The 20,875-nt window shown below is 34.9% G+C and overlaps 1 protein-coding gene and 1 non-coding gene across 2 annotated transcripts in view; one reads left to right on the top strand and one right to left on the bottom strand.

Moving 5' to 3' along the window:
* Positions 1–20,875, top strand: part of Atp7a (ATPase copper transporting alpha) — a 143,648-nt gene that overhangs the window by 111,614 nt on the left and 11,159 nt on the right. The window contains 12 exon segments of the mRNA XM_047536050.1: positions 47–208; positions 2,074–2,150; positions 2,347–2,572; positions 3,675–3,908; positions 5,285–5,376; positions 7,364–7,491; positions 8,533–8,687; positions 8,914–9,048; positions 11,988–12,182; positions 13,756–13,938; positions 15,845–16,061; positions 20,524–20,670. Coding sequence (XP_047392006.1) covers positions 47–208; positions 2,074–2,150; positions 2,347–2,572; positions 3,675–3,908; positions 5,285–5,376; positions 7,364–7,491; positions 8,533–8,687; positions 8,914–9,048; positions 11,988–12,182; positions 13,756–13,938; positions 15,845–16,061; positions 20,524–20,670 — 1,951 coding nt within the window.
* Positions 1,700–1,773, bottom strand: Trnaa-cgc (transfer RNA alanine (anticodon CGC)). The gene has a single exon. It is a non-coding gene; the product is annotated as a tRNA-Ala (tRNA).

Genomic DNA, 20,875 nt, shown 5'->3' on the forward strand with positions numbered 1-20,875 from the left:
AAGAAAAAATATATTTCTGAATAACAAAGGCTTTTTTCTTTAACAGGTGAGAGGAATGACTTGTGCCTCCTGTGTACATAAAATAGAGTCTACTCTTACAAAACACAGAGGGATCTTCTACTGTTCTGTGGCCCTGGCAACCAACAAAGCACATATTAAATATGATCCAGAAATTATTGGCCCCAGAGATATTATTCATACAATTGAAGTAAGTGCCAAGATCTTTGCATTTCCATATTCTTACCTATTTAACCAACACCTCAGTGTGTCACATCTAGTTTATATCAGATAGAGACAATGAAAAACAAAATCCAGACAAGATCTCTTTCTGTCAAAATTTAATGTAAGGGAACCAGGCGCAGTGATATAGCCTATAATTCCAGCACTCGGGAGGTTGAGGCAGGAGGAACATGAGTTCAAAGGCAGCCTCAGCAACTGTAAGGTGCTAAGCAACTCAGTGAGACCCTGTCTCTAAATAAAATACAAAATAGGGCTGGGGATGTGGCTCAGTGGTTGAGTGCCTCTGAGTTCAATCCCCAGTACCAAAAAAAATAAAATAAAATTATTATAAGGGGCTGGGATTGTGGCTCAGCGGTAGAGCGATTTCCTAGCATGTGAGAGGCACTGCGTTTGATCCTCAGCCCCACATAAAAATAAGTAAAATAAAGGTATTGTGTCCATCTGCAGCTAATTTTTTAAAAATTTAATTTAAATGTGTCTGCCTATTTTTTTCTTGGTCTTTTTCAGGAAAACTTAGGCAAAGTTGGCATTTAAAGCACTATTAATTATGAACAAACTAAGTTAGAACTACAAGTCACTTAAAAATATTTAGAAAATGGAAATAAAGACTTCTGTGTGTAGTACTAGGGATCAAACCCAGTGCTTCACACATGTTAGGCAGGTCCTCTAAGCTATACCATAAATTGTAGAAAATGGAAATAGATTTGTTATGATAAATTTTTGTTAATTCACTAAGTAAATGAAGCATCATGCTAGATATGTTGTTTGTTAAGTCAAAGCAAAAACCCTATTTTTAAGTTAAAGTAAAAAAATCAAAAAGACCAAACCCTTTTCTTTGCACCAAATTTATCCTGTGTTCTTCAGCAAATTTTAAGCAGTAATATGTGTGAAAGTCCTTTAAGAATTTCAGTGTGCTGTAAAATTGATTTTCTAATAATCTAAAGTATATTAATAGTTCACAGAAGGTCCAATTAGTAAAGGTAACAATATCATTAACATCTTAGTGAAACTGGGATTATTGAGTACCTGTGACTCACACGTGTCATAATGAAATGACAGTACTCACTAATGCAAGATTGCAAAACTTCCAACTCCTAATTCCCACAGGTGAGTTGAGGAAACTCTGGTTATGAGAAGTTATTTGTCCATAGCTAGTAATCATAACTGGGATTTGAACCTAATCACTCTGACTCTCTTCTTGGTACTACACTGCCATCAAATGTAAGATGGCAGCAGTTTCCCTAGCAATTGAAAATATAGTGTATGTTACTGTCTAAACTTAATATTTGAGTTTCACTTAGGTGCAGTTTCCTTTTTATACTTTGTTTTATTGGGGAAAATGTTTTTTATTTAAGTTCTCTTTCTGATGGAACCAGAATTAAGGCTAGCATACATGAGGCCTTGAATTATTTAGTATGGTACTAGCTTTTGTGAACTATTTTTTTTTTTTTTTTTTTTTTTGCGGTACTGGGGATTGAACCCAGGGCCCTGTGCTTGCGAGGCAAACACTCTACCAACTGAGCTATATCCCCAGCCTGCTTTTGTGAACTATTAATGAGAACCTCTACTGAGGACAACTGCACTTGAGTTAAATTGTTAGTTTGAGAGCAGTAAGATAGACGTTAACTAAAATTAAGGAAATATTAATTTACTTGATAAAATATTAGAAACAAAGGTAATCAACACCAGGAAGCACATAATCTTATTTCCCAGAGTGATTTACACTCAGTAATCAAACTGAATTGCTGTAAATGAGAATACCATGGCTTAGAATTTCTCTATATATTATTTCTATGTTGAGTGAAATAATTGTTTTCTCATGCATTTTATTAGAGCTTAGGTTTTGAAGCTTCTTTGGTCAAGAAGGATCGGTCAGCAAGTCACCTAGACCACAAACGAGAAATCAGACAGTAAGTACTTTTGGAGTGTCAGTAAAAAATACAGATTTTGACTCCTCATTGCAAATTTAACATACTGTAGGTATGTGAGTTTTTATATTATCCTTGTAGAATGTTTACAACCTGAATGTCTTTATAGTACATAACATCTTTAACCGTAAGCTACTTAGTAAATTATGTTTATTTTCTTAACTTTTTTCTATGTAAGATGGAGACGGTCCTTCCTTGTGAGCCTGTTTTTCTGTATTCCTGTAATGGGGCTGATGATATATATGATGGTTATGGACCACCACCTTACAACCCTTCACCATAATCAGAACATAAGTAATGAGGAAATGATCAACATTCATTCTTCTATGTTCCTGGAGCGCCAGATCCTGCCAGGATTGTCCATTATGAATTTGCTGTCCTTTTTATTATGTGTACCCGTACAGGTAAGTGAAATGTAGCAAGTATATTTGGTAATAATGAAAAAATAGCCAAAACGTGGCCAGGGAGGTTATTTCTGTTTGCAAAACACATATTAACCAGAAGTCTGATCATTTTATGTTGGATGTTTTACAAAAAATAATCTTAAACTGAATAGTTAGTTGAAGTACATAATAGATATCATTTAATTCCTAAGAATGGTGTTAATGACAAAGCAGAGAATAAGGGTTCAAGTTTTTTGGATTTGATATTCATATCTGCTGCTGTATATAGCTTTATATTTATTATTTATATTTATATTATATTTATTATTTCTCCCTGGCACTTTATTACTGTCTATATGTTTTCAACCCTTGTTTTGAGATAAACTTTCTTTGTGGAATAGAACACTTCCATTTAACAAATCTTTACCTTTATTTGATCCCTATAAAATGTAGTAGCGATTTTAAAAACATCTTACTATGTTTCCCTATACTAATGAAAAATGAGCTTTCCAGTTATGTTTACCAACAAAAGCAGCCAATAGATACAATAACTTGTAACACACCACTTAGGTTGAGTATGGTGCTAGGCGAAAGGAGGTTGAGTTTTATGACTCTGATATATCTTTCCTGTGTATATATATATAAATACACCACAGTGAATCACAGCATCATGTATATCCACAAGACTGGGATCCTAATTAGAATAAGATATAGTCCATGCTTGTATAAATATATCAAAATAGATTCTACTGTCATTATATAATTTTAACATGTATAACAAAAAAATTAAAAATCCTTGACCAAAATGTAAATTCTTGTCCTTGTTGTTGTGTTTTACTGACATCAAAAAGAAAAATTCAAGAACTATCTGACTTTCCTTATGAAATGGAATATCTATTGGATCACAGAGGACAGCCCTCAAAGACTTGTACAGCAATTTGAATCCCTCCTTCTGCATATATATCTGCTAAAATATAAACTTGCTTTAGCTTAAAATCCCCTTATATTTGTGGATCAGTTAAAAGCCAAAGGATTTGTAGATATTGATACTTTAAGTTATTTAGGTATATGTGTGAATTTTGGCATTTTTAAAAATTGAATGATTATCGTTCTTATTTTACAGTTTTTTGGAGGCTGGTACTTCTACATTCAGGCTTACAAAGCATTGAAGCATAAGACAGCGAATATGGATGTACTAATTGTGCTGGCAACCACCATTGCATTTGCCTACTCTTTGGTTATTCTTCTGGTTGCAATGTATGAGAGAGCCACAGTGAACCCTATTACTTTCTTTGACACACCTCCTATGTTGTTTGTGTTTATTGCACTAGGCCGATGGCTGGAACATATAGCAAAGGTAAAGTAAGAATGGCTGATGTTTAATAAAATCCTGGGTATCAGATAAATGACCACAATATTTTCTACATTGATTTTATGTAGCAAACAACTTACTGCAACAAGCGTGTTTTGGAAAAAAATTTAGTTTTTAAATTTACTTTTATTGGTGCATTATAATTATACATAATAGTGGGACTTGTTGTTACATATTCATATGTGCATATAATGTAATTTGGTCAATGTCATTCCCTAGTACCTCCCCTTTGAATATTTTTATTAGTACATTTGAATGGTTTTATTGTGGCATATTAGTATATGCAAATAACATTGTGATTTAATCTACTTCCCCATTATCCTCCTTTAGCCCTCCCTTTACCCTGGTTCCCTTCCATGAAATAAGTATTTTTGTTATGGTAATATTTTAAGTTGAATATTCCTTTAATAGATTTAACAAATTTATAGAATAAAGTATGTCCATGGTTATTTTAAGAGGAGGTATTTGAGAAATTCTTATTTATATCACATTACTAATTAAAAGACTGATATAAAATGGTTTAAAATAATGATGGAAAATTTTACCCATAGTCCCATGTTGTAATGTAAATTGCTTTCTAATCCTGTTCCACATACCTTTTTATTTAAGAGTTGCAAACATAGTATATATTTAGCACTTTGTATCCTTAATACTGTAAAGTTTTTTCCCAGTTTTTGCAGTCTAGGTAATTATTTCATATTATAGTCAGTGTTCTGTAATTTATTAAACCATTCTGCTTCTGTTCTCAGGTTATTTCCATTTTTAAAAATTTTATATAATCCTGTATTGAACATATTCATGTCTAATAGTCATTTCCTTTGATCTAGTATCTTTATTGAAATTATAAAGAATGTGATTACCAAGTTAAAGAGCATAAAACTTTATATGTTTCTTGCTACAAGTTGAAACCATTTTTGCCATCAAGGGTGTGCCAGTGAACTAGTACTACAACGTCATCAGCATTGCATCTTATCTAAATTTGTGCAAGCTTAATTAGGCATTAAATGACATTAATGGGTTGCTTTAGTTTACATTTCTTCCATTAGTAACAGGGATAAACATTATTCCATGCATTGGGTATTTATATTTCCTTTTGAATGATTTGCCTATTATGTTCTTTTCTGATATATTTATTGAATTCCTGATTTTTTCCTTATTAAATTATACTTTTAATAAAATATATTTAATCCATTCAATATTTTGTGTGCTTCATATTTTTGATATGACCTTTTTTCTCATTTGAACAAATTAATATTTCCAAAACTGACTTTTTGGTAAATGTTAGAGTTATATCTTTATTTTAGTTAAGATCTAAACATTTTGTTTCTTAGCATTGCTAATGTGTTTGTTTTAATTTATAGGGCAAAACATCAGAGGCTCTTGCAAAGCTGATTTCACTACAAGCTACAGAAGCAACTATTGTAACTCTTAACTCTGAAAATATCCTCCTGAGGTATTTATCTTCATTCTTATCACTTGTCTTTTTTTACCTTCTTACAGAAATTTTCAAATATACCCAGAAATAGAGAGAAAAGCATCATAAAACCACATAATCTATCCCCAAGATTTAACAGTTATCCACATTTTTGCCAGACTTTACTTCATCTACTCATTTTGTCTTTCTTTTTGTTGTCATAGTAGAAGTTTAGGCCAGCCTGGGCAACCTAGTAAGACCCTATCTCAAAAACAAACAGAAAGGGCTGGGGAGATAGCTCAGCTGGTAAAGTGCTTGCCTTGCAAGCACAAGGCCCTGAATTCAATCCCCAGTACTGCAAAAAAAAACACAAAAAACAAAAAAACCAGAAAAAGGACTGTGGATGTAACTCAGTGGTGGAGCACCCCTGGGTTCATCACCAGCACTGCCAAAAAAAAAAAAGTATATTCAAACCATATTGTTTTATTGCTAAAATTCCCTATAATATCTCTAAAAAGGGGGACATATTCCATTTAATACCTATCAAAATAAACAATAATTCCTTAATGTTTTCTTTATTTGGGGATGGGTACTGGGAATTGAACCCACGGGTGCTTTACCACTGATCCACATTCCCAGTGCTTTTTGTTGTTTTTACTTTGAGATAAATACATTTTTATTTATTTATATGAGATAAATCTATTTATTTGAGATGAATAAATTTTATTTTGAGATAAATTGCTGAGATGGGTCTTGAATTTGCAATTTTCCTCCTGCCTCAGCCTCTCAAGCCACTGGGATTACAGGTATACACCACCAGGCCCAGCTCTTTAATGTCTTCTTATAACCAGTCCACATTCACATTTCTCCTTTTGTCTCCAAAATGTCTTAAGTATCTTTGTTTGAAATAAAGTTCAAATAAGGTCACTATATCATTTTGATTTTTTAAAAATTAGTGAGTTTTGCTGGGCATTGTGGCACACGCCTGTAATCCCAGTGGCTTGGGAGTCTTAGACTGGAGGATCTTGAGTTCCAAGCCAGCGTCAGCAATTTAGCGAGGCCCTCAGCAATTCAGCATGACCCTGTCTCAAAATAAAATATAAAAGGGGCAGGAGGTGTGGCTCAGTGATTAACCTTCCCATGGGTTCAATCACTGGTACCAAAATAAAAATTAGTTGAGTTTTTATTGACACATAATATTTTTAAATATTTGAGATGCAGTGTGATGTTTTGATTCATGTATATGTTTTTATCATGTATCTTACGTTTCTTTTAATCTAGAATATCTCCTTCCTCTCTTCCTCCCTCCTCCTTCCTCCCCAGCCCCATTATAATTGACTTGTTGAAGAAACATCCATCAGATGTTCTACAGAATATCCCACAATCTGTCTCTTAGCTTCCTTGTGATATCATTTAACCTGTTTATTTTTATTGGTTTGGTACTGGGGATTGAACCCAGGGGTGATTTACCACTGAACTACATCCCTGAACTTTTTATTTTGTAACAGGGTCTTACTAAGATGCTTAGGACTTTGCTAAGTTGCTGAGGCTGGCTTCAGACTTGCAATCCTTCTGCCTCAGCCTCCTGAGTCACTGGGATTACAGGTGTGTGCCTCCACACTTGGCTCATTTAACTTATTCTGTAACTCCTATGTTACTTATAAATTGGAAATTAGAGCTAAAGACTTGGTTAGATTTCATCCTTTACATTTCTCAGTTTTATACCCATAAAATTATTAGTCAAATTTACACAATAAATGTTTTAATTAAATAAAACCCATCACATTTTTTTTAAATCTTTCACTGATTTAATATATGACTATTCAACAAATATTTAGAGTACCTATTTTGAGCTCACCAAAAGTGAGCAAGATCAGTGTGGCAGTTCCTGACTTAAATGCTGGTCTTAGCTACTGTTGGTAGTAATTATGGAGCATGAAGCTTGACATGAACTACAAAGCTTACATGGATAGGTCAGGGTAAAAAGTATATTGTCATGATACTTTCTATGTTAACTTATATTCAGTGAAGAACAAGTGGATGTGGAACTTGTACAACGTGGAGATATCATTAAAGTCGTTCCAGGAGGCAAATTTCCAGTGGATGGTCGTGTTATTGAAGGACATTCTATGGTAGATGAGTCCCTCATCACAGGTAATGTTTTTTCAGAGGATCATGACATGAAAGGGAATTAAATCCAAAGTGTTAATGAATATAGGCACTAAAGATGAAACACTTTTTGTAGAAACTATACACGAATTAAATTATGAACAAAGAATATGATTTCCTTTTAAAATTGTGTTAAATCAGTTTCTTCAGATTTACTTTGTGGTTTTAGTTATACTATTGGAGACTCTTTTCATTGAAGATTATTAATTACCAGAATGCCTCACCAAAGGAAGTTGTCTCAGTCTACTGTAGAGTCAGATAAGCTTTGGCAAATTTTTCTGGGCAAATATCTATTCTCTCTTCTTGCCCTAAAGACTGTTCTGGTCTGAGCTGGGCTACAACTACAAGGTTTTTGCATCAGGGTCTGCTCTAAAAGAGTAGGCCTTGCGTATTTTTAGAGGTCTTAGATAACTAAGGCCAGTTTGGGGCAGAATTAAAATAATTCCTTTCCTCCTCAATTCTCCAGATAGTCTCAGAAAGGGCTCAATTTATGGACCATGGAGAAATAATTTAGTACTCTGTAGGGGTACCATTTCCAGTTTGGATGGGAAAAGTCTTAGTTCTGGGGGACTGTCTTATTCACTGTAGTACAAATTAGTGTCCTTGACCCTGGTCCACTTTCCCATGACCTTTCATTCCAGTCAATGTTACAAAGAAAAACTCCCACCCACATTTCTAAGTGCCGCTTGAGAACAAATTGAGAAGCAGTGATTTAGGACCAGGGTGAAGCTCCAAAAGTATCTCTCAGCAAGAGCTAACATGTTAGGGTTTTCAGTTTAAAGTATATATTGCTGTGTTTGACCTAGAACTGACTTGAGGAAAAGGGGAGGGCAACTTTCACCTATGCATTTGTCCAGATTCTATTTCATAAAGTGAGAATCTTCTCTCTGGTTTCTTTTTTAAAAATTTTGTTCTTTTTAGTTGTATATGGCAACTAAATTTGTTCTTGACAATTAACAAATGATGGTATGTTTGAAGGTAGTGATCATCTGTGCTCCTTGAATCTTATCTTTACTATTCCTATAGGGGAGGCAATGCCTGTGGCTAAGAAACCTGGCAGCACAGTGATTGCTGGATCCATTAACCAGAATGGGTCCATACTTATCCGAGCAACCCACGTTGGAGCAGACACAACCCTTTCTCAAATTGTCAAACTTGTGGAGGAGGCACAAACATCAAAGGTAACTTAACACCCCAGAAGAAAAAGGAAGTGTTTTCTTTAAAGTCTTCTCAGTATAAATCTTGTTCAAAATTTTATATTTTCTTTGATTTTTTTTGGTGAATTAATATGGAGTTTATTAAAAAATATTTCTGTCTGTGCTAACTACTGAAAATTCTCTGTATTCAGTATCAGAAAAGGAGACTTTGAAATAAAATGATAATTATTGTAATGATTTTTAATTCTAGGCTCCCATCCAGCAGTTTGCAGACAAACTCAGTGGCTATTTTGTTCCTTTTATCGTGTTTGTTTCCATTGCTACCCTCTTGGTATGGATCATAATTGGATTTCTGAATTTTGAAATTGTGGAAACCTCCTTTCCTGTAAGTGACCTGGAATAACTCTTTATGCAAAACCATTCGTGAGTCTTTTGCAGAAGTAATTAAGTGGAAATAACTTATAAACTTACCATAGGGGCTGGGAGTATTGATCAGTGGTAGAATGCTTGTTTACCTGGCATGTACAAGACCTTGGGTTTGATCCCCAGCACCAAAAAGAAAAAAAATTACCAGTACTTTAGTATCTCCTTCTCTCCAGGGAACATGTTCTAAGACCACCCCACGCCCCCCCCCTTGGATGCCTAAAAGAGCACAGATAGTACCAAACACTATCTGTCTGTCTATCTATCTATCTATCTATCTATCTATATATATATATATATATGAAACACACATACCTATAACCAAATTTAATGCCTTTTTCATGTTAACTAAATACTTACCATGTACTGTAGCTGTAACTTTGCAGTTTGATATGCAACTAATTTAGCATGTATTTTTTTTCTCCTTCACAGTTTCACCGATAGATTATTCATTTTTATAGTAGATCTCAGCAACCTTAGCAGAGATTTTTCCTTATTTCAAGAACTTTCACCTTTTCACCTAAAGGAAACATTTATGGCATCTTTTTGTTATATTCAAATTGTCAACATCACACTCTTGCACTTTGGGGACATTATTAAGTCAAATAAGGGCTACTTGAACACAAGCACTGCAATACCTCAACAGTTGTTCAGATAACTGAGAGAAATCTACTAAGTGACTAATGGATGGGTAGTGTTTAGCATTGATATGATGGGCAGAGGAATGATCCCTATCTCAGGTGGGACAGAATGAGATTTCATCAGGCTACTCAAAATGGCATGCAATTTAAAACTTATAAATTATTTATTTCTGGAATTTTACACACACATATATATATATATATTTTAACTGGGGATTGAACTTAGAGGTGTTTAACTACTGCACCACATCCCTAGCCCCTTTTTAATGTTTTATTTAGAGACAGGGTTTCACTAAGTTGCTGAGGCTGACTTTGAACTCACAATCCTCCTGCCTCACCCTCCCAAGCCTCTGGAATTATAGGTGTGTGTCACCACACCTGGCTTTACCTAATATTTTTGGACCACTGTTTTCTCAAACTGCAAATAACTCAAACTCAAATTGCAGATAAGTGGGAACTACTGTATCTTTAAGGGGCCAGAGTAGGAGAGTGATATGAATAACACTTGCCTTCCTGTAAACATAAAAGATTTCCTTTTGGAAAAATATGTTCATTATGCTTTGTGATTTTTCCAAAAGGAAGTATTGAACTTTTACATTTTATTCTTAGTCTCGTTTCTGGCATGATTTTGTTTTCACAAAGGACTATGTAGATACATTGAGAAAAACTTCAGGATCTCAGCTCTGTCATTTATTATCAGTGTGATCTTAGAACACATAAATGCTTAGTTTCAATTTCCTCATCTGTGAGGTCAAGTGACTTGCAGTTGTTGTTAATTTAAAAAAATAGTATATTGGAAATACTTTGTAATTTATTAAATACTTTACAAATATAAGATAATATTAGTGCCTACTATGATGATCTCTAAAGTATGTTGTTGTAAAGTGTTAAAGTAGACTTGATTTGTGGCTCAAATTAGATATATAAACTTGAAATCACTTTCCGTTATCTTCCGTTTTCTTAGCTGTACAATAGAGATAATAATATCTATGTTGCAGGATTAGTATTGGTTAAAGCAATTAGTATTTGTTAAAGCATACAACATATGTAAAAACATACATATATGATGTACATGAAAGCATAAACCTAGGTATCTATGAAAATCCTTTCCAACTTCATTTCTGTATAGATCTTTGTGCTTAGGTGAATATTTAAGAACTTAGTAAAAATCCTAGCACTTTAAGAAAGCTTTATTTTTGTAAATGCTATACACTGTTTTACTGTATTTGTTCCTTCAGTTAAAGAAAAAGTAGAAGCTAGGTGTGGTAACACACACCTGAAATCTCAGCAACTCAGGAGACTGACGTAGGAAGGTTATAAACTCAAGGCTAGCCTTAGCACCTTAGCAAGGCCCTGAGCAACTCAGATCCTGTCTCAAAATAAAAAAGGCCTGGGAGTATAGATCAGTGGATAAGTGTCCCTGGTATAAAAAAAACAAAAAAATAGAATCATGACAACTATCTATCTATTCCATGTTCTAGTCCTTCATACATCATATGTGTACACATTTATTAGTAAATCATATGTACATAATATGAGAATGTTTGTTTAAACTATTCATCTTGGTTTAAGTGCACATTGAGCAGTTGGATTGTTGGAAAGCGTTTTAGAATGTGTCCTTCAGGAATTTTTCTCATGAGTTTCATGAGTCTTAGGAGATTTTGCCTAAAACTGTTAATCATATTTCCCCACATGAGCACTCAGTGTCACTAGCAGCTCAACTAGTGCATAAGCTTAGTTCACATTGTTACATCTGAAAGGATTTTGTTGATATGATTTAACTCCCTTGACATGCCAGGTGAATTGTCTTTAAAGAATAATGTAAAAGGCATATTTATATTCTTAGCATACAGAGGACCAGAATCCTATTTGTTCAGAATCACACTTTTTGAGAATTATGCCCCATGTTTATACCTATTCCTGAAAGTCCATAGTAAAAAAAACTTATTCTTATGGGGAAGAAAAAAGGAAGAAGGAAAAGAAAAAGAAAAAGTGATTTTTTATTTCTTATTTTCACTACATAGTTTGTAATGCTGAAGTAATTGAAAATGAAATCTTGAGTTTAGGACTTGTTTACCAGTTATGTCATATTATATTCATAAAAGAAAAACTTTTCTTACTAGTAACTAAAACGTATGTTGGTATCTAGGTAAGATATGTGATTTTAACATTGTGGGCTTATTTAAATGAATTAAGCTTTGTTTCTTTTCTTTTGAACAGCTCTAAATCAGTTAACCAAAATTTTACCTTTCTTCTAAAGGGCTACAATAGAAGTATCTCCCGAACAGAAACTATAATACGCTTTGCTTTCCAAGCCTCTATCACAGTTTTGTGTATTGCATGTCCCTGTTCATTGGGACTGGCCACTCCAACTGCTGTGATGGTGGGTACAGGAGTAGGTGCTCAAAATGGCATACTTATCAAAGGTGGAGAGCCATTGGAGATGGCCCATAAGGTAAGGCAGTCCCCAGAACTACAAATTGCCCCATCCAAACTTGTAATAGCACCCTTTTTGAGAAACCAAATTGAGTCCTAAATTATTTCCACGTGGTTCATAAGCCAAGCTTCTTCTTGGGCTGTTGTTGTGAGGGTTGAGGTAGGAAAGGTGTTTTGGTTCTGCTCTAGATTGTCTTTAGTTATCTAAGATCTCTAAAAATACTTCAGACCTATCCTAGAGCACACTTTGGTGTGGAAAACCTGTCCCTGCTCAGTCTAGACCAGTCTTCAGGCAGGAAGATAGAATAAATATTTGTTTGGGAAAATTTGCCAAAGATTAGTGGGCTTCTAATGCATTGGTGTGTTACTCCATGTTTATGTTCTTCAGCATTAACTGGCACCCGCCATAACAATGCACTTTCTTTGCTTTTGCTGCCACCAGCTGGCAGTTTTCAGACATGACTTCAGAAATATAATTGTATCCCTGTCTCTCTGATACTAGGATTTCACAATCTCAATTTAAGCTATTTGACTTCAATTAAAACCATATTTCATAAATAAATAAACACATTTCTACTATATAAGGATACAAAGTATATACAGATGCATGCAATAAACATAGAAGAAATCTGAAACTTCATCTAGCCAGTGAATACAGGCCATTTTCACAGAAATGTTTTTATTTTGGTATAATTTCAAATTTAAAGTTGCAGTACTAGGTTAGAGAACCAAATGACCTTTGCTACAGATGATGGACACCTTTCTGAAAAACAGGGACAGTCCATTATATAACCACAGTACAATTATCAAAATCAAGAAATTAATATTGATACAATACTATTATCTTATCTACACTTATTTTCCAGTTCCTCAGTTGTTTCAATAATGCCCTTTATAGTTATATTTTCCCTTGTCCAGAATCATTTGTATTTAATGTTCATTTCTCTTTGATCTTTGTTCCTTGAGCTATTAATTTTTCAGGGTTCTTATTTCTGCATTTATAATAAGGTGAATGTGTTCTGTATTTCCAGATTCTTCCCTTTTCCAGTGTAGTCTGAGTTTCCCACATTGGCTCCCTGAGCTATCTCTTCTCAGCCCAAGTTTCTAACCAAGATGAAATCAAGCCAAAGCAACTCAGCTGGTGTTTCTTGGCACTCACCTCAACTTAATTACTTAACTTTTCTCTCATAATCGTCTGCCTACTGCCCAGATTTCCCCAACAGATCTATAATTCATTAGTATTGAAAGCCTTTGTCTTTTCCCTGGAGGCAGTAGAGGCCTCTTAATTACTTATTAACAGTCAACCCTTAACAATTAGCTTTGATTGTTTATCATGTATTCACAGGCATTTAGCAGTATTGAACAGTTGAACATTTTCAGGGGAGAGCTATTAGTTACAACTAGAGTGTTTCTCCTTTCCTTTTTGTTTCCCTAAAGACCATTTATGAAGTCAAATTAAGTCAAAAGTCAGTCTATACAAAACAAAATAGTAATCTGTTTGTCAAAGTAAATCTTTTTCTCATTTCTAGAAAGGTGATGTTAATGATTATCAAGTCATATATAGATGCATTGTGTTTTTAATTTTCTTACAGGTAAAGGTGGTGGTATTCGATAAGACTGGGACCATTACCCATGGAACCCCAGTAGTGAATCAAGTAAAGGTCCTAGTGGAAAGTAACAGGATATCACGCAATAAGATCCTTGCCATTGTGGGGACTGCTGAAAGTAACAGTGAACACCCTCTAGGAGCAGCTGTAACCAAATATTGCAAGCAGGTACAGTTTTTTCCTTTTATAATCATCTCCTGTAGAAACTACTCAAGCCAAATCCAGGCTGGTGTTTGGCTATAATTTATCTATATAGTTGGTAAGAGTCTAAAAGAATTGTATTTCCTCATTTAACTCTACACATCTTAGTTTCTTCACACAGACATATATAAAGGTGAAAACAAAAATCAACTATAATCCTACCATATAGATAACCCCTATTTACATTAAAAATTAAAATAGAAGTAATACATATTTATGATAGGAAAATTCAGATAAATTCAGTGAATAATGAAAAGTGAAAACCTCATTCCCTTCCCCCTTCCATAATTTCTTTCTCCAAAATTTAACAGTGGTTAATCTGCTACCTGTTCTTTTTAATGACAACTTTATTAAGATATAATTCATATACTATAAAATTCATCCATTTAAAGTACATGATTTAATAATTTTGGATTTTTTTTTACAAAAGTGTGCATCTGTTAACCACTCTTTTTTTTTAAGAAACAGAGTCTTCCTGTGATGCCCAGACTGGTTACTAATTCTTGGGCTCAGGTGATCTTGTCTCAGGTCCCTGAGTAGCTAAGCATATAGGCACAGACCATTGTGTCTGGCTCACTAACCAATTTTAGTGCGTATTTAAAAATACTTGTATTTATCATTTTTTAAAACTTCATGGACTCAGGATATAGCTCAGTTGGTAGAGTGCTTACCTTGCAAGCACAAGGCACCCAGGTTCAATCCCCAGCATGGAAAAAAAAAACTTTATGTACAAAGGTCATACAGTGAGTAGTTTTTGATACCTTTCTTTTTATTTGGTTAAATGAATTTTCCATATCAGGAAATATAGATCTGCCCCATTGTTTTTAATGACTGTATTTTAGTCTGTTGTAAGATTGATTTTTTGGCTCTTTTAATGTACCCTGAACATCTTCATCAGCTTTTGCAAATCTATTTCTGTTAAATGCCTCTCAGAGCAATTGCTAGATCAAAGGATTCTTGTAGTTAAAATTTGATGAATATTATAGACAGCTATATGATGAATATTACCAACACCTGTGCAAGAGTTTCTACCAGTTTATACCTGCACCCGAAATTATGACTGCTCATTTCCCTACATTCTTACCAACACTCTTGTTCCAATTTAATATGAAAAACACTTGTTGATGGTTTGCTTTGCATTCCTTAATTGTGAGTAAGGTTGAACATCTTTTTATGTTTATTGGCCATTTGAATTTGTTTTTCTCTAAGCTGTCTGTATTTTTTGCCTATTTTCCCATAGGGTTGTCTTTTTTCTCATTGATTTGTGTAAATTCTTTATTAATTATCTCTCATTCACTTTACACTTAAAATGTGACAGTTTTACCACTGGTGTTGCCATTTCTTTATTTGTTCTTTCCTCTTATTAACTCTTACTAACCTGGCTTCTTTACACCCAAATCAAACAACAGAGAGGATGAATATATAAAGAGCAAGGAAACAATGTGGCTCCCAGAATTCTTTGGCTTACTAAGGACACAGAATGAGACTATAGAGCACTCTGATAACTAAAGGCCCTGTTCTTTGTTACTCTTTGCCCTGTACTGACTAGAAAGCCTGACTTGATTGTGAATTAAGTATTTAACTTGTGATTCTCTATGGGAAAGGGCAGAGGATAGCAGGGCTTCCATGATTTCTATAAATTTGAGCAAGTAAAATTAAAACAAAGAATTCTGAGACTCTCCTGTAACTTTGAATGTTATAGTGAATGCTCTGTTCTTTTATTCTTATCAAAATCTGCTATCAAGTAGGCAATGATATGTGACAGTTTTATTCAAAATACTTAGAATTCACCAGGAGTAATCTTCAGTCTTGCTAATGGATGACCTTGGATTATCAGAACAACAGAGGAAATTCTTCTGTTTCTGTTTGTTAGGAGCTGGACACTGAAACCTTGGGTACCTGCATAGATTTCCAGGTTGTACCAGGCTGTGGTATTAGCTGTAAAGTCACCAATATTGAAGGCTTGCTACATAAGAATAACTGGAAGTTAGAGGAAAATAACATTAAAAATGCATCCCTGGTTCAAATTGATGAAAGAAATGAACAGTCATCAACTTCGTCTTCCATGATTATTGATGCCCAGCTCTCAAGTAAGCTAATTTTCTTTGTAGTATGAGTAATGAACAGATGGCTAACTTTATAACTCTGAACTGTTATATAAGAAACAAAAACTGGCATCATGATTTCATTCTCTCTTTACTATGGACCATATGATATCTTTACTCAGTTTGCTTTAGAACATTTCCTAACTGTGCTCATTGACACCCTATAGGGTGATGAGGTCTAGTCTTAGTTGATCTTCTGTGATCCTTCTTTTATTTCTCACTATGACTATTCCAGGCCTTTTATATCTTTCAAAAGATCCTCTGATCCTCCCCCTGGTCCCCTCTGGCAAATTATGTTATTTATCAAATAGAAACTTGTGATTCTCAGGCATGCATTCTTTCCATTTTTGCCCAAATTATTCATTTTTCATAAGAAGAGATGGCCCTTGTCTTTTCTAGCAAATTCCTTTATCTTTACTCTAGATCCCATGCTCTCTTAATTCCTCAGGGACTTACCTTTCTCTGTCATATTCCATTGCTTCTTTATTTTCCAATTATTTTCCTATAGTAGCTTCTTTTCCTATAGGTTTCCACTACCACTCCAAAATCTCTAAATATTTCTCCTGTCAAAATCACTATATTCCCATCTAGACTTTTTCCATTTCTTTTTATCTAAACTTTGAGAAAGAGTGAGCTCGTTGGGTTCACTTATTCAGTGCAGAGCCATGCCTTAGTTCATTGTAATCTGGCTTCTGTTCCATCCATACTATTGACATTATACTTTCTAGGTCACTCTGAGCCCTTTCCATCTTCATCCCATGTGACCTCACTAAGACATTTGATGATTTTTCTTCCTCCCTAAAACTCTTTCTTCCCTTGACTCCATGACTCTGCTTTCTCTAGATTCTCTTCTTACTTTCTTGCTATACCTTGTAATCTTCCTTTAATTCCTCTTTTCTCTGGTTCTCAAATACTGGATATCCTCAGGAATGTATTTGGTACTTTTTTCTCATTTTCTGTACTTTTCTCTGTACAGTCTCATTCATGCCCATCATTTATTCCTCTACCTACCAGCTTCCACTACCACTGTAAAATCTGTATCTCTAGCCAAGGCCTATTTCCTGAGCTTCACATTGGTCTCTTAACTGCCTCTAAAACATGATCTATCCACCTAAGTGTGCTATTACTTCTCCACCCATTTATGTCTGAGGGATTTTGCTAACATGCAGATATGATCATATCATTTTCTGACCCATGACTCTATTGTAGTGGTTTATAACCTACTTTGTGAATCGTGAATCTTTTGATGAAAGCTAGGAATCTATCCCTTCTGGTATGTTTGTTTTAAGAGGTTCATGTGTATCCTTGAAGGCCATCCATAGATCTTGGTTAAGGGTCCCAGATTTGATATTTTTTTCTCTCCTTTAGGTCAAAGTCTCTGGACTTTGTTCAAGATCTGTTCCCCGTGTTATATCTCCTGCCTCCCTGGATCACTCATCTTGTCTTTCTCATTGTTCCACATGTACTCTATGTTCCATCCATACCTAACTACTTCGTTTCCTCCTTACAGTGTGTCATTTCATACTTATTAGATCATTTCATTTACTATTTCCTCTATGTAATATTCTTATACTCAAAGAGCATTTACCTTGTGAAATTATGATTATCTTTCAAGACCAAGCTCACATCTTTCTTCACTGACATATACTGATGGAGATAATTGCTCTTCTTAAATTATAACTGTACTTAATCTCTGTTGTTGTACTAGATAGACTATATGATAATTCAGCCATCTATACTAGTCTGTGACTTTTTTATTATTTGTTTGTGGACTTCTGAAATAAAGAACACAGATACATAGGAAACCATTCAACAGTTTTTATTGAGCATCTACTCTGTGTCAATACTGTTCAAGGCACTAAAGAATCAGCAGACAGGGCTGAGGGTATAGCTCAGTGGTAGAACTTGTGCTTAACATGTGCAAGGTCATGGGTTCAATTCACATATCTATTTCTCTCTCTCTCTCTCTTTCTCTCTCTGTTTCTATCTCTCTCTGCCTCTCTCACACATACTCTCTCTCTCTGTCACATGTACCCATACACACACACACACACACAGGAGAACACAAAGCAGAAAAGAAATCAGAAAATATAGTATGATGGAGATAGTGTACTGTGTAAGGAAATGAAATGTGGAAAAGGGCATGGAGAATGCTGGGATTAGTGGGTACCATTTCATATAGGCTGATCAGGGTAGGCCTCACTGCGAAGATGTTGTTTGAGCAAACACCTAAGGGGTCGAGGCATAAAGCTATGTGAATATCCATGACACAGGCATTCCAGGGAGGAGGAACAGCAAGTATGAAAGTCTTGATTCAGGAGTGTACTTGATTTGTTTGAGGAGTGACGAGAACAGTGTGGCAAGAGCAGAAAAAATGAGTTGGATAGGGGCAAGAGGCAAGATTGGAGAGGTAGTATGGGACTAGATCATGTAAGGACATTGAAAAGACTTTGGTTTTTACTCTTAGGAAGCTATTTTTAGGGTTTTGAGTAGAGGAAGAGACAGAATCTGACTTAATGTTTTCACATTATCACTCTGGATGCTCTGATAAAATTATACTGTGGAGGTGAGAGTTGAGGGCAAGGGCAGAAGCTGGAAGATGAGTTAGTGGGCTGTTACCATGATCTAGGTTCTGATTCTGGATGTGTCTTGAAGGAAGAATTGAAAGATTTTTTCGCAGATTGCATATATGGGGTAGGAGAGAAACCAGAGTCAAAATTTGTGCTACGGTTATGGCCTAAGCAGTTGGAAGAATGGAATTTACCCTCTAAATAAGATGAGCAAGACCACAGGAGAGGTAGTATTGGAGAAAAGATCAAGATTTCAGTTCTGCACATGTTTTTGAGAACCTATTAAATGTCCGAGTGGAGATGTCATATAAATGGAAATTTCTGGCTGTAGGAGTCAGAAATAGACTGAGTCATAGATAAAAATTTGGAAGTCATTTGCTTGTAGATCTGTGATGTCCAGTACAATAACCACTAGTTATATGAGACTATTTAAATTAATTAAAAATTAATTTAATATTAAGCTCTTGAATCATAACCCCATTTCAGACCTCAGTAGTCTCATGTTTTAGTTAGTGGCTATTATATTAAACAGAGCAGATACAGAACATTTCTGTCATCATAGAATGTTCTCTTGGACAATGCTGATATTAGTAGTATTTAAAGACATAAAACTGGATAAGATCATGAAGCAGGGGCTGAAGACTGAACCCCAATGCACTATAGATTAAGAGGTCAGGGAGATGAGGAGGGATTAGCAAAGACTGAAAAGTGGTGAGCAAGGAGTAACTTGCAAGAATGTGGTGTCCTAGAAGCCAAGCAAAGAAAGTATTTCCAGAAGGAGGGAATCAGCAGCTGTGTTAAATGCTGCTAATAGGGCAAGTAGGATGATGGTTGAGAATTAACTACTAGGTTTATTAGAATAAAGGTCACTGGTGTACCCTATGAACAATTCATTGAAATAGAGGCAAAAACTTTATTGGAGTGTGTTCTTATGAGAATGGGAAGACATGAATTGTAGACAGTCAATAAAAACACTTGAGAAGTTTTGCTGTGTAGATAGGCAGAGAAATGTGGTTGCTAAAGAGGTAGGTGAGATCCAGAGGTGTTTTTAAAGGTAGGACAATGTACAGCAGAAATAGAAAAGGAGAGGGGAGAATTGTCAGAAAGATGTTCTGGAATAAGCAAAAGAGGGGTATCTAATGCACAAAAGGAGAGGTTGGTCTTAAATAGGAGCAGGGACAGTTTATAAGAATAGAAGGGATGCTAAATTATATGAACACAGGAGGCGCAAGTCACTGAGTAGATGAGGTAATGAGAGCTTGTGGAAGTTCTCTTCTGGTTGCTTCTATTTTCTTTCTGAAGTAGGAACCAGAGTTCTTATCTAGTATAAGAATGGGGGAGGAGAAGTTGAAGATTTGAAAGGAGGAGAGAAGGTGTGAAATATCCATCTAGAAGAAATGGAAGATGAATGACCTAAGGAAAAGTGGATGAACTGCCAGACAGCACTAAGTGCTCACTTAAAGTTAGTGGTTACAAGTTTAAAATGTAACATTAACATGGTTGCATATTTATGTCCAACATTCAGCTACTGATACACAATAAATATTTTGAATTTAATTGAATTGCTCTGGAAGGTCAAAGAGAAAGCTTCACCAATAAAGTGACATATGAATTGGCTCTTGAAGAATTCAATGAAGTTTGCTGTTTGGAAAGGAGGAGGTAAGAATATTCAGGTCAAGGCAGCAAAATATGCAAAGGCCTAGAAACATGGAAGAACAGAGTATATTCCCAGAAAATTTGAAAATTGCTATTCCAGGTTGTGTTCTACCAAAAATAAGCTGTAGTGACTACAAGATGAGACAGAAAGAACTGCCTTCATAGAGTTGGTATAAAAATTACATGAACTCACCAATTGTTATTTCTGTAATTACTTTCAGATACTTTTAGTACTCAGCAGTATAAAGTCCTCATTGGTAACCGGGAGTGGATGATTAGAAATGGTCTCATCATTAATAATGATGTAGATGATTCCATGACTGAACATGAAAGAAAAGGTCGTACTGCTGTATTGGTGGCAGTTGATGGTAAGGTTTTCCATGAGTATACTGTGATTCACCGTTGTAATCTCAGTTAATTGTTTTCATGTGTGTTTTGGGGTCTTTTTGTTTGTTTGCGGTAATGGTGATTGAACCCAGGGGCACTTTACTACTGAGCTACATCTGCAGCCCTCATTTTTATTTTTTTATATTGAGACCAGATTCTTGGTAAGTTGCTAAGAGTCCTGCTAAA

This window comes from Sciurus carolinensis, chromosome X (genome assembly GCF_902686445.1).
Source record: "Sciurus carolinensis chromosome X, mSciCar1.2, whole genome shotgun sequence".
Taxonomy (NCBI): Eukaryota; Metazoa; Chordata; class Mammalia; order Rodentia; family Sciuridae; genus Sciurus; species Sciurus carolinensis.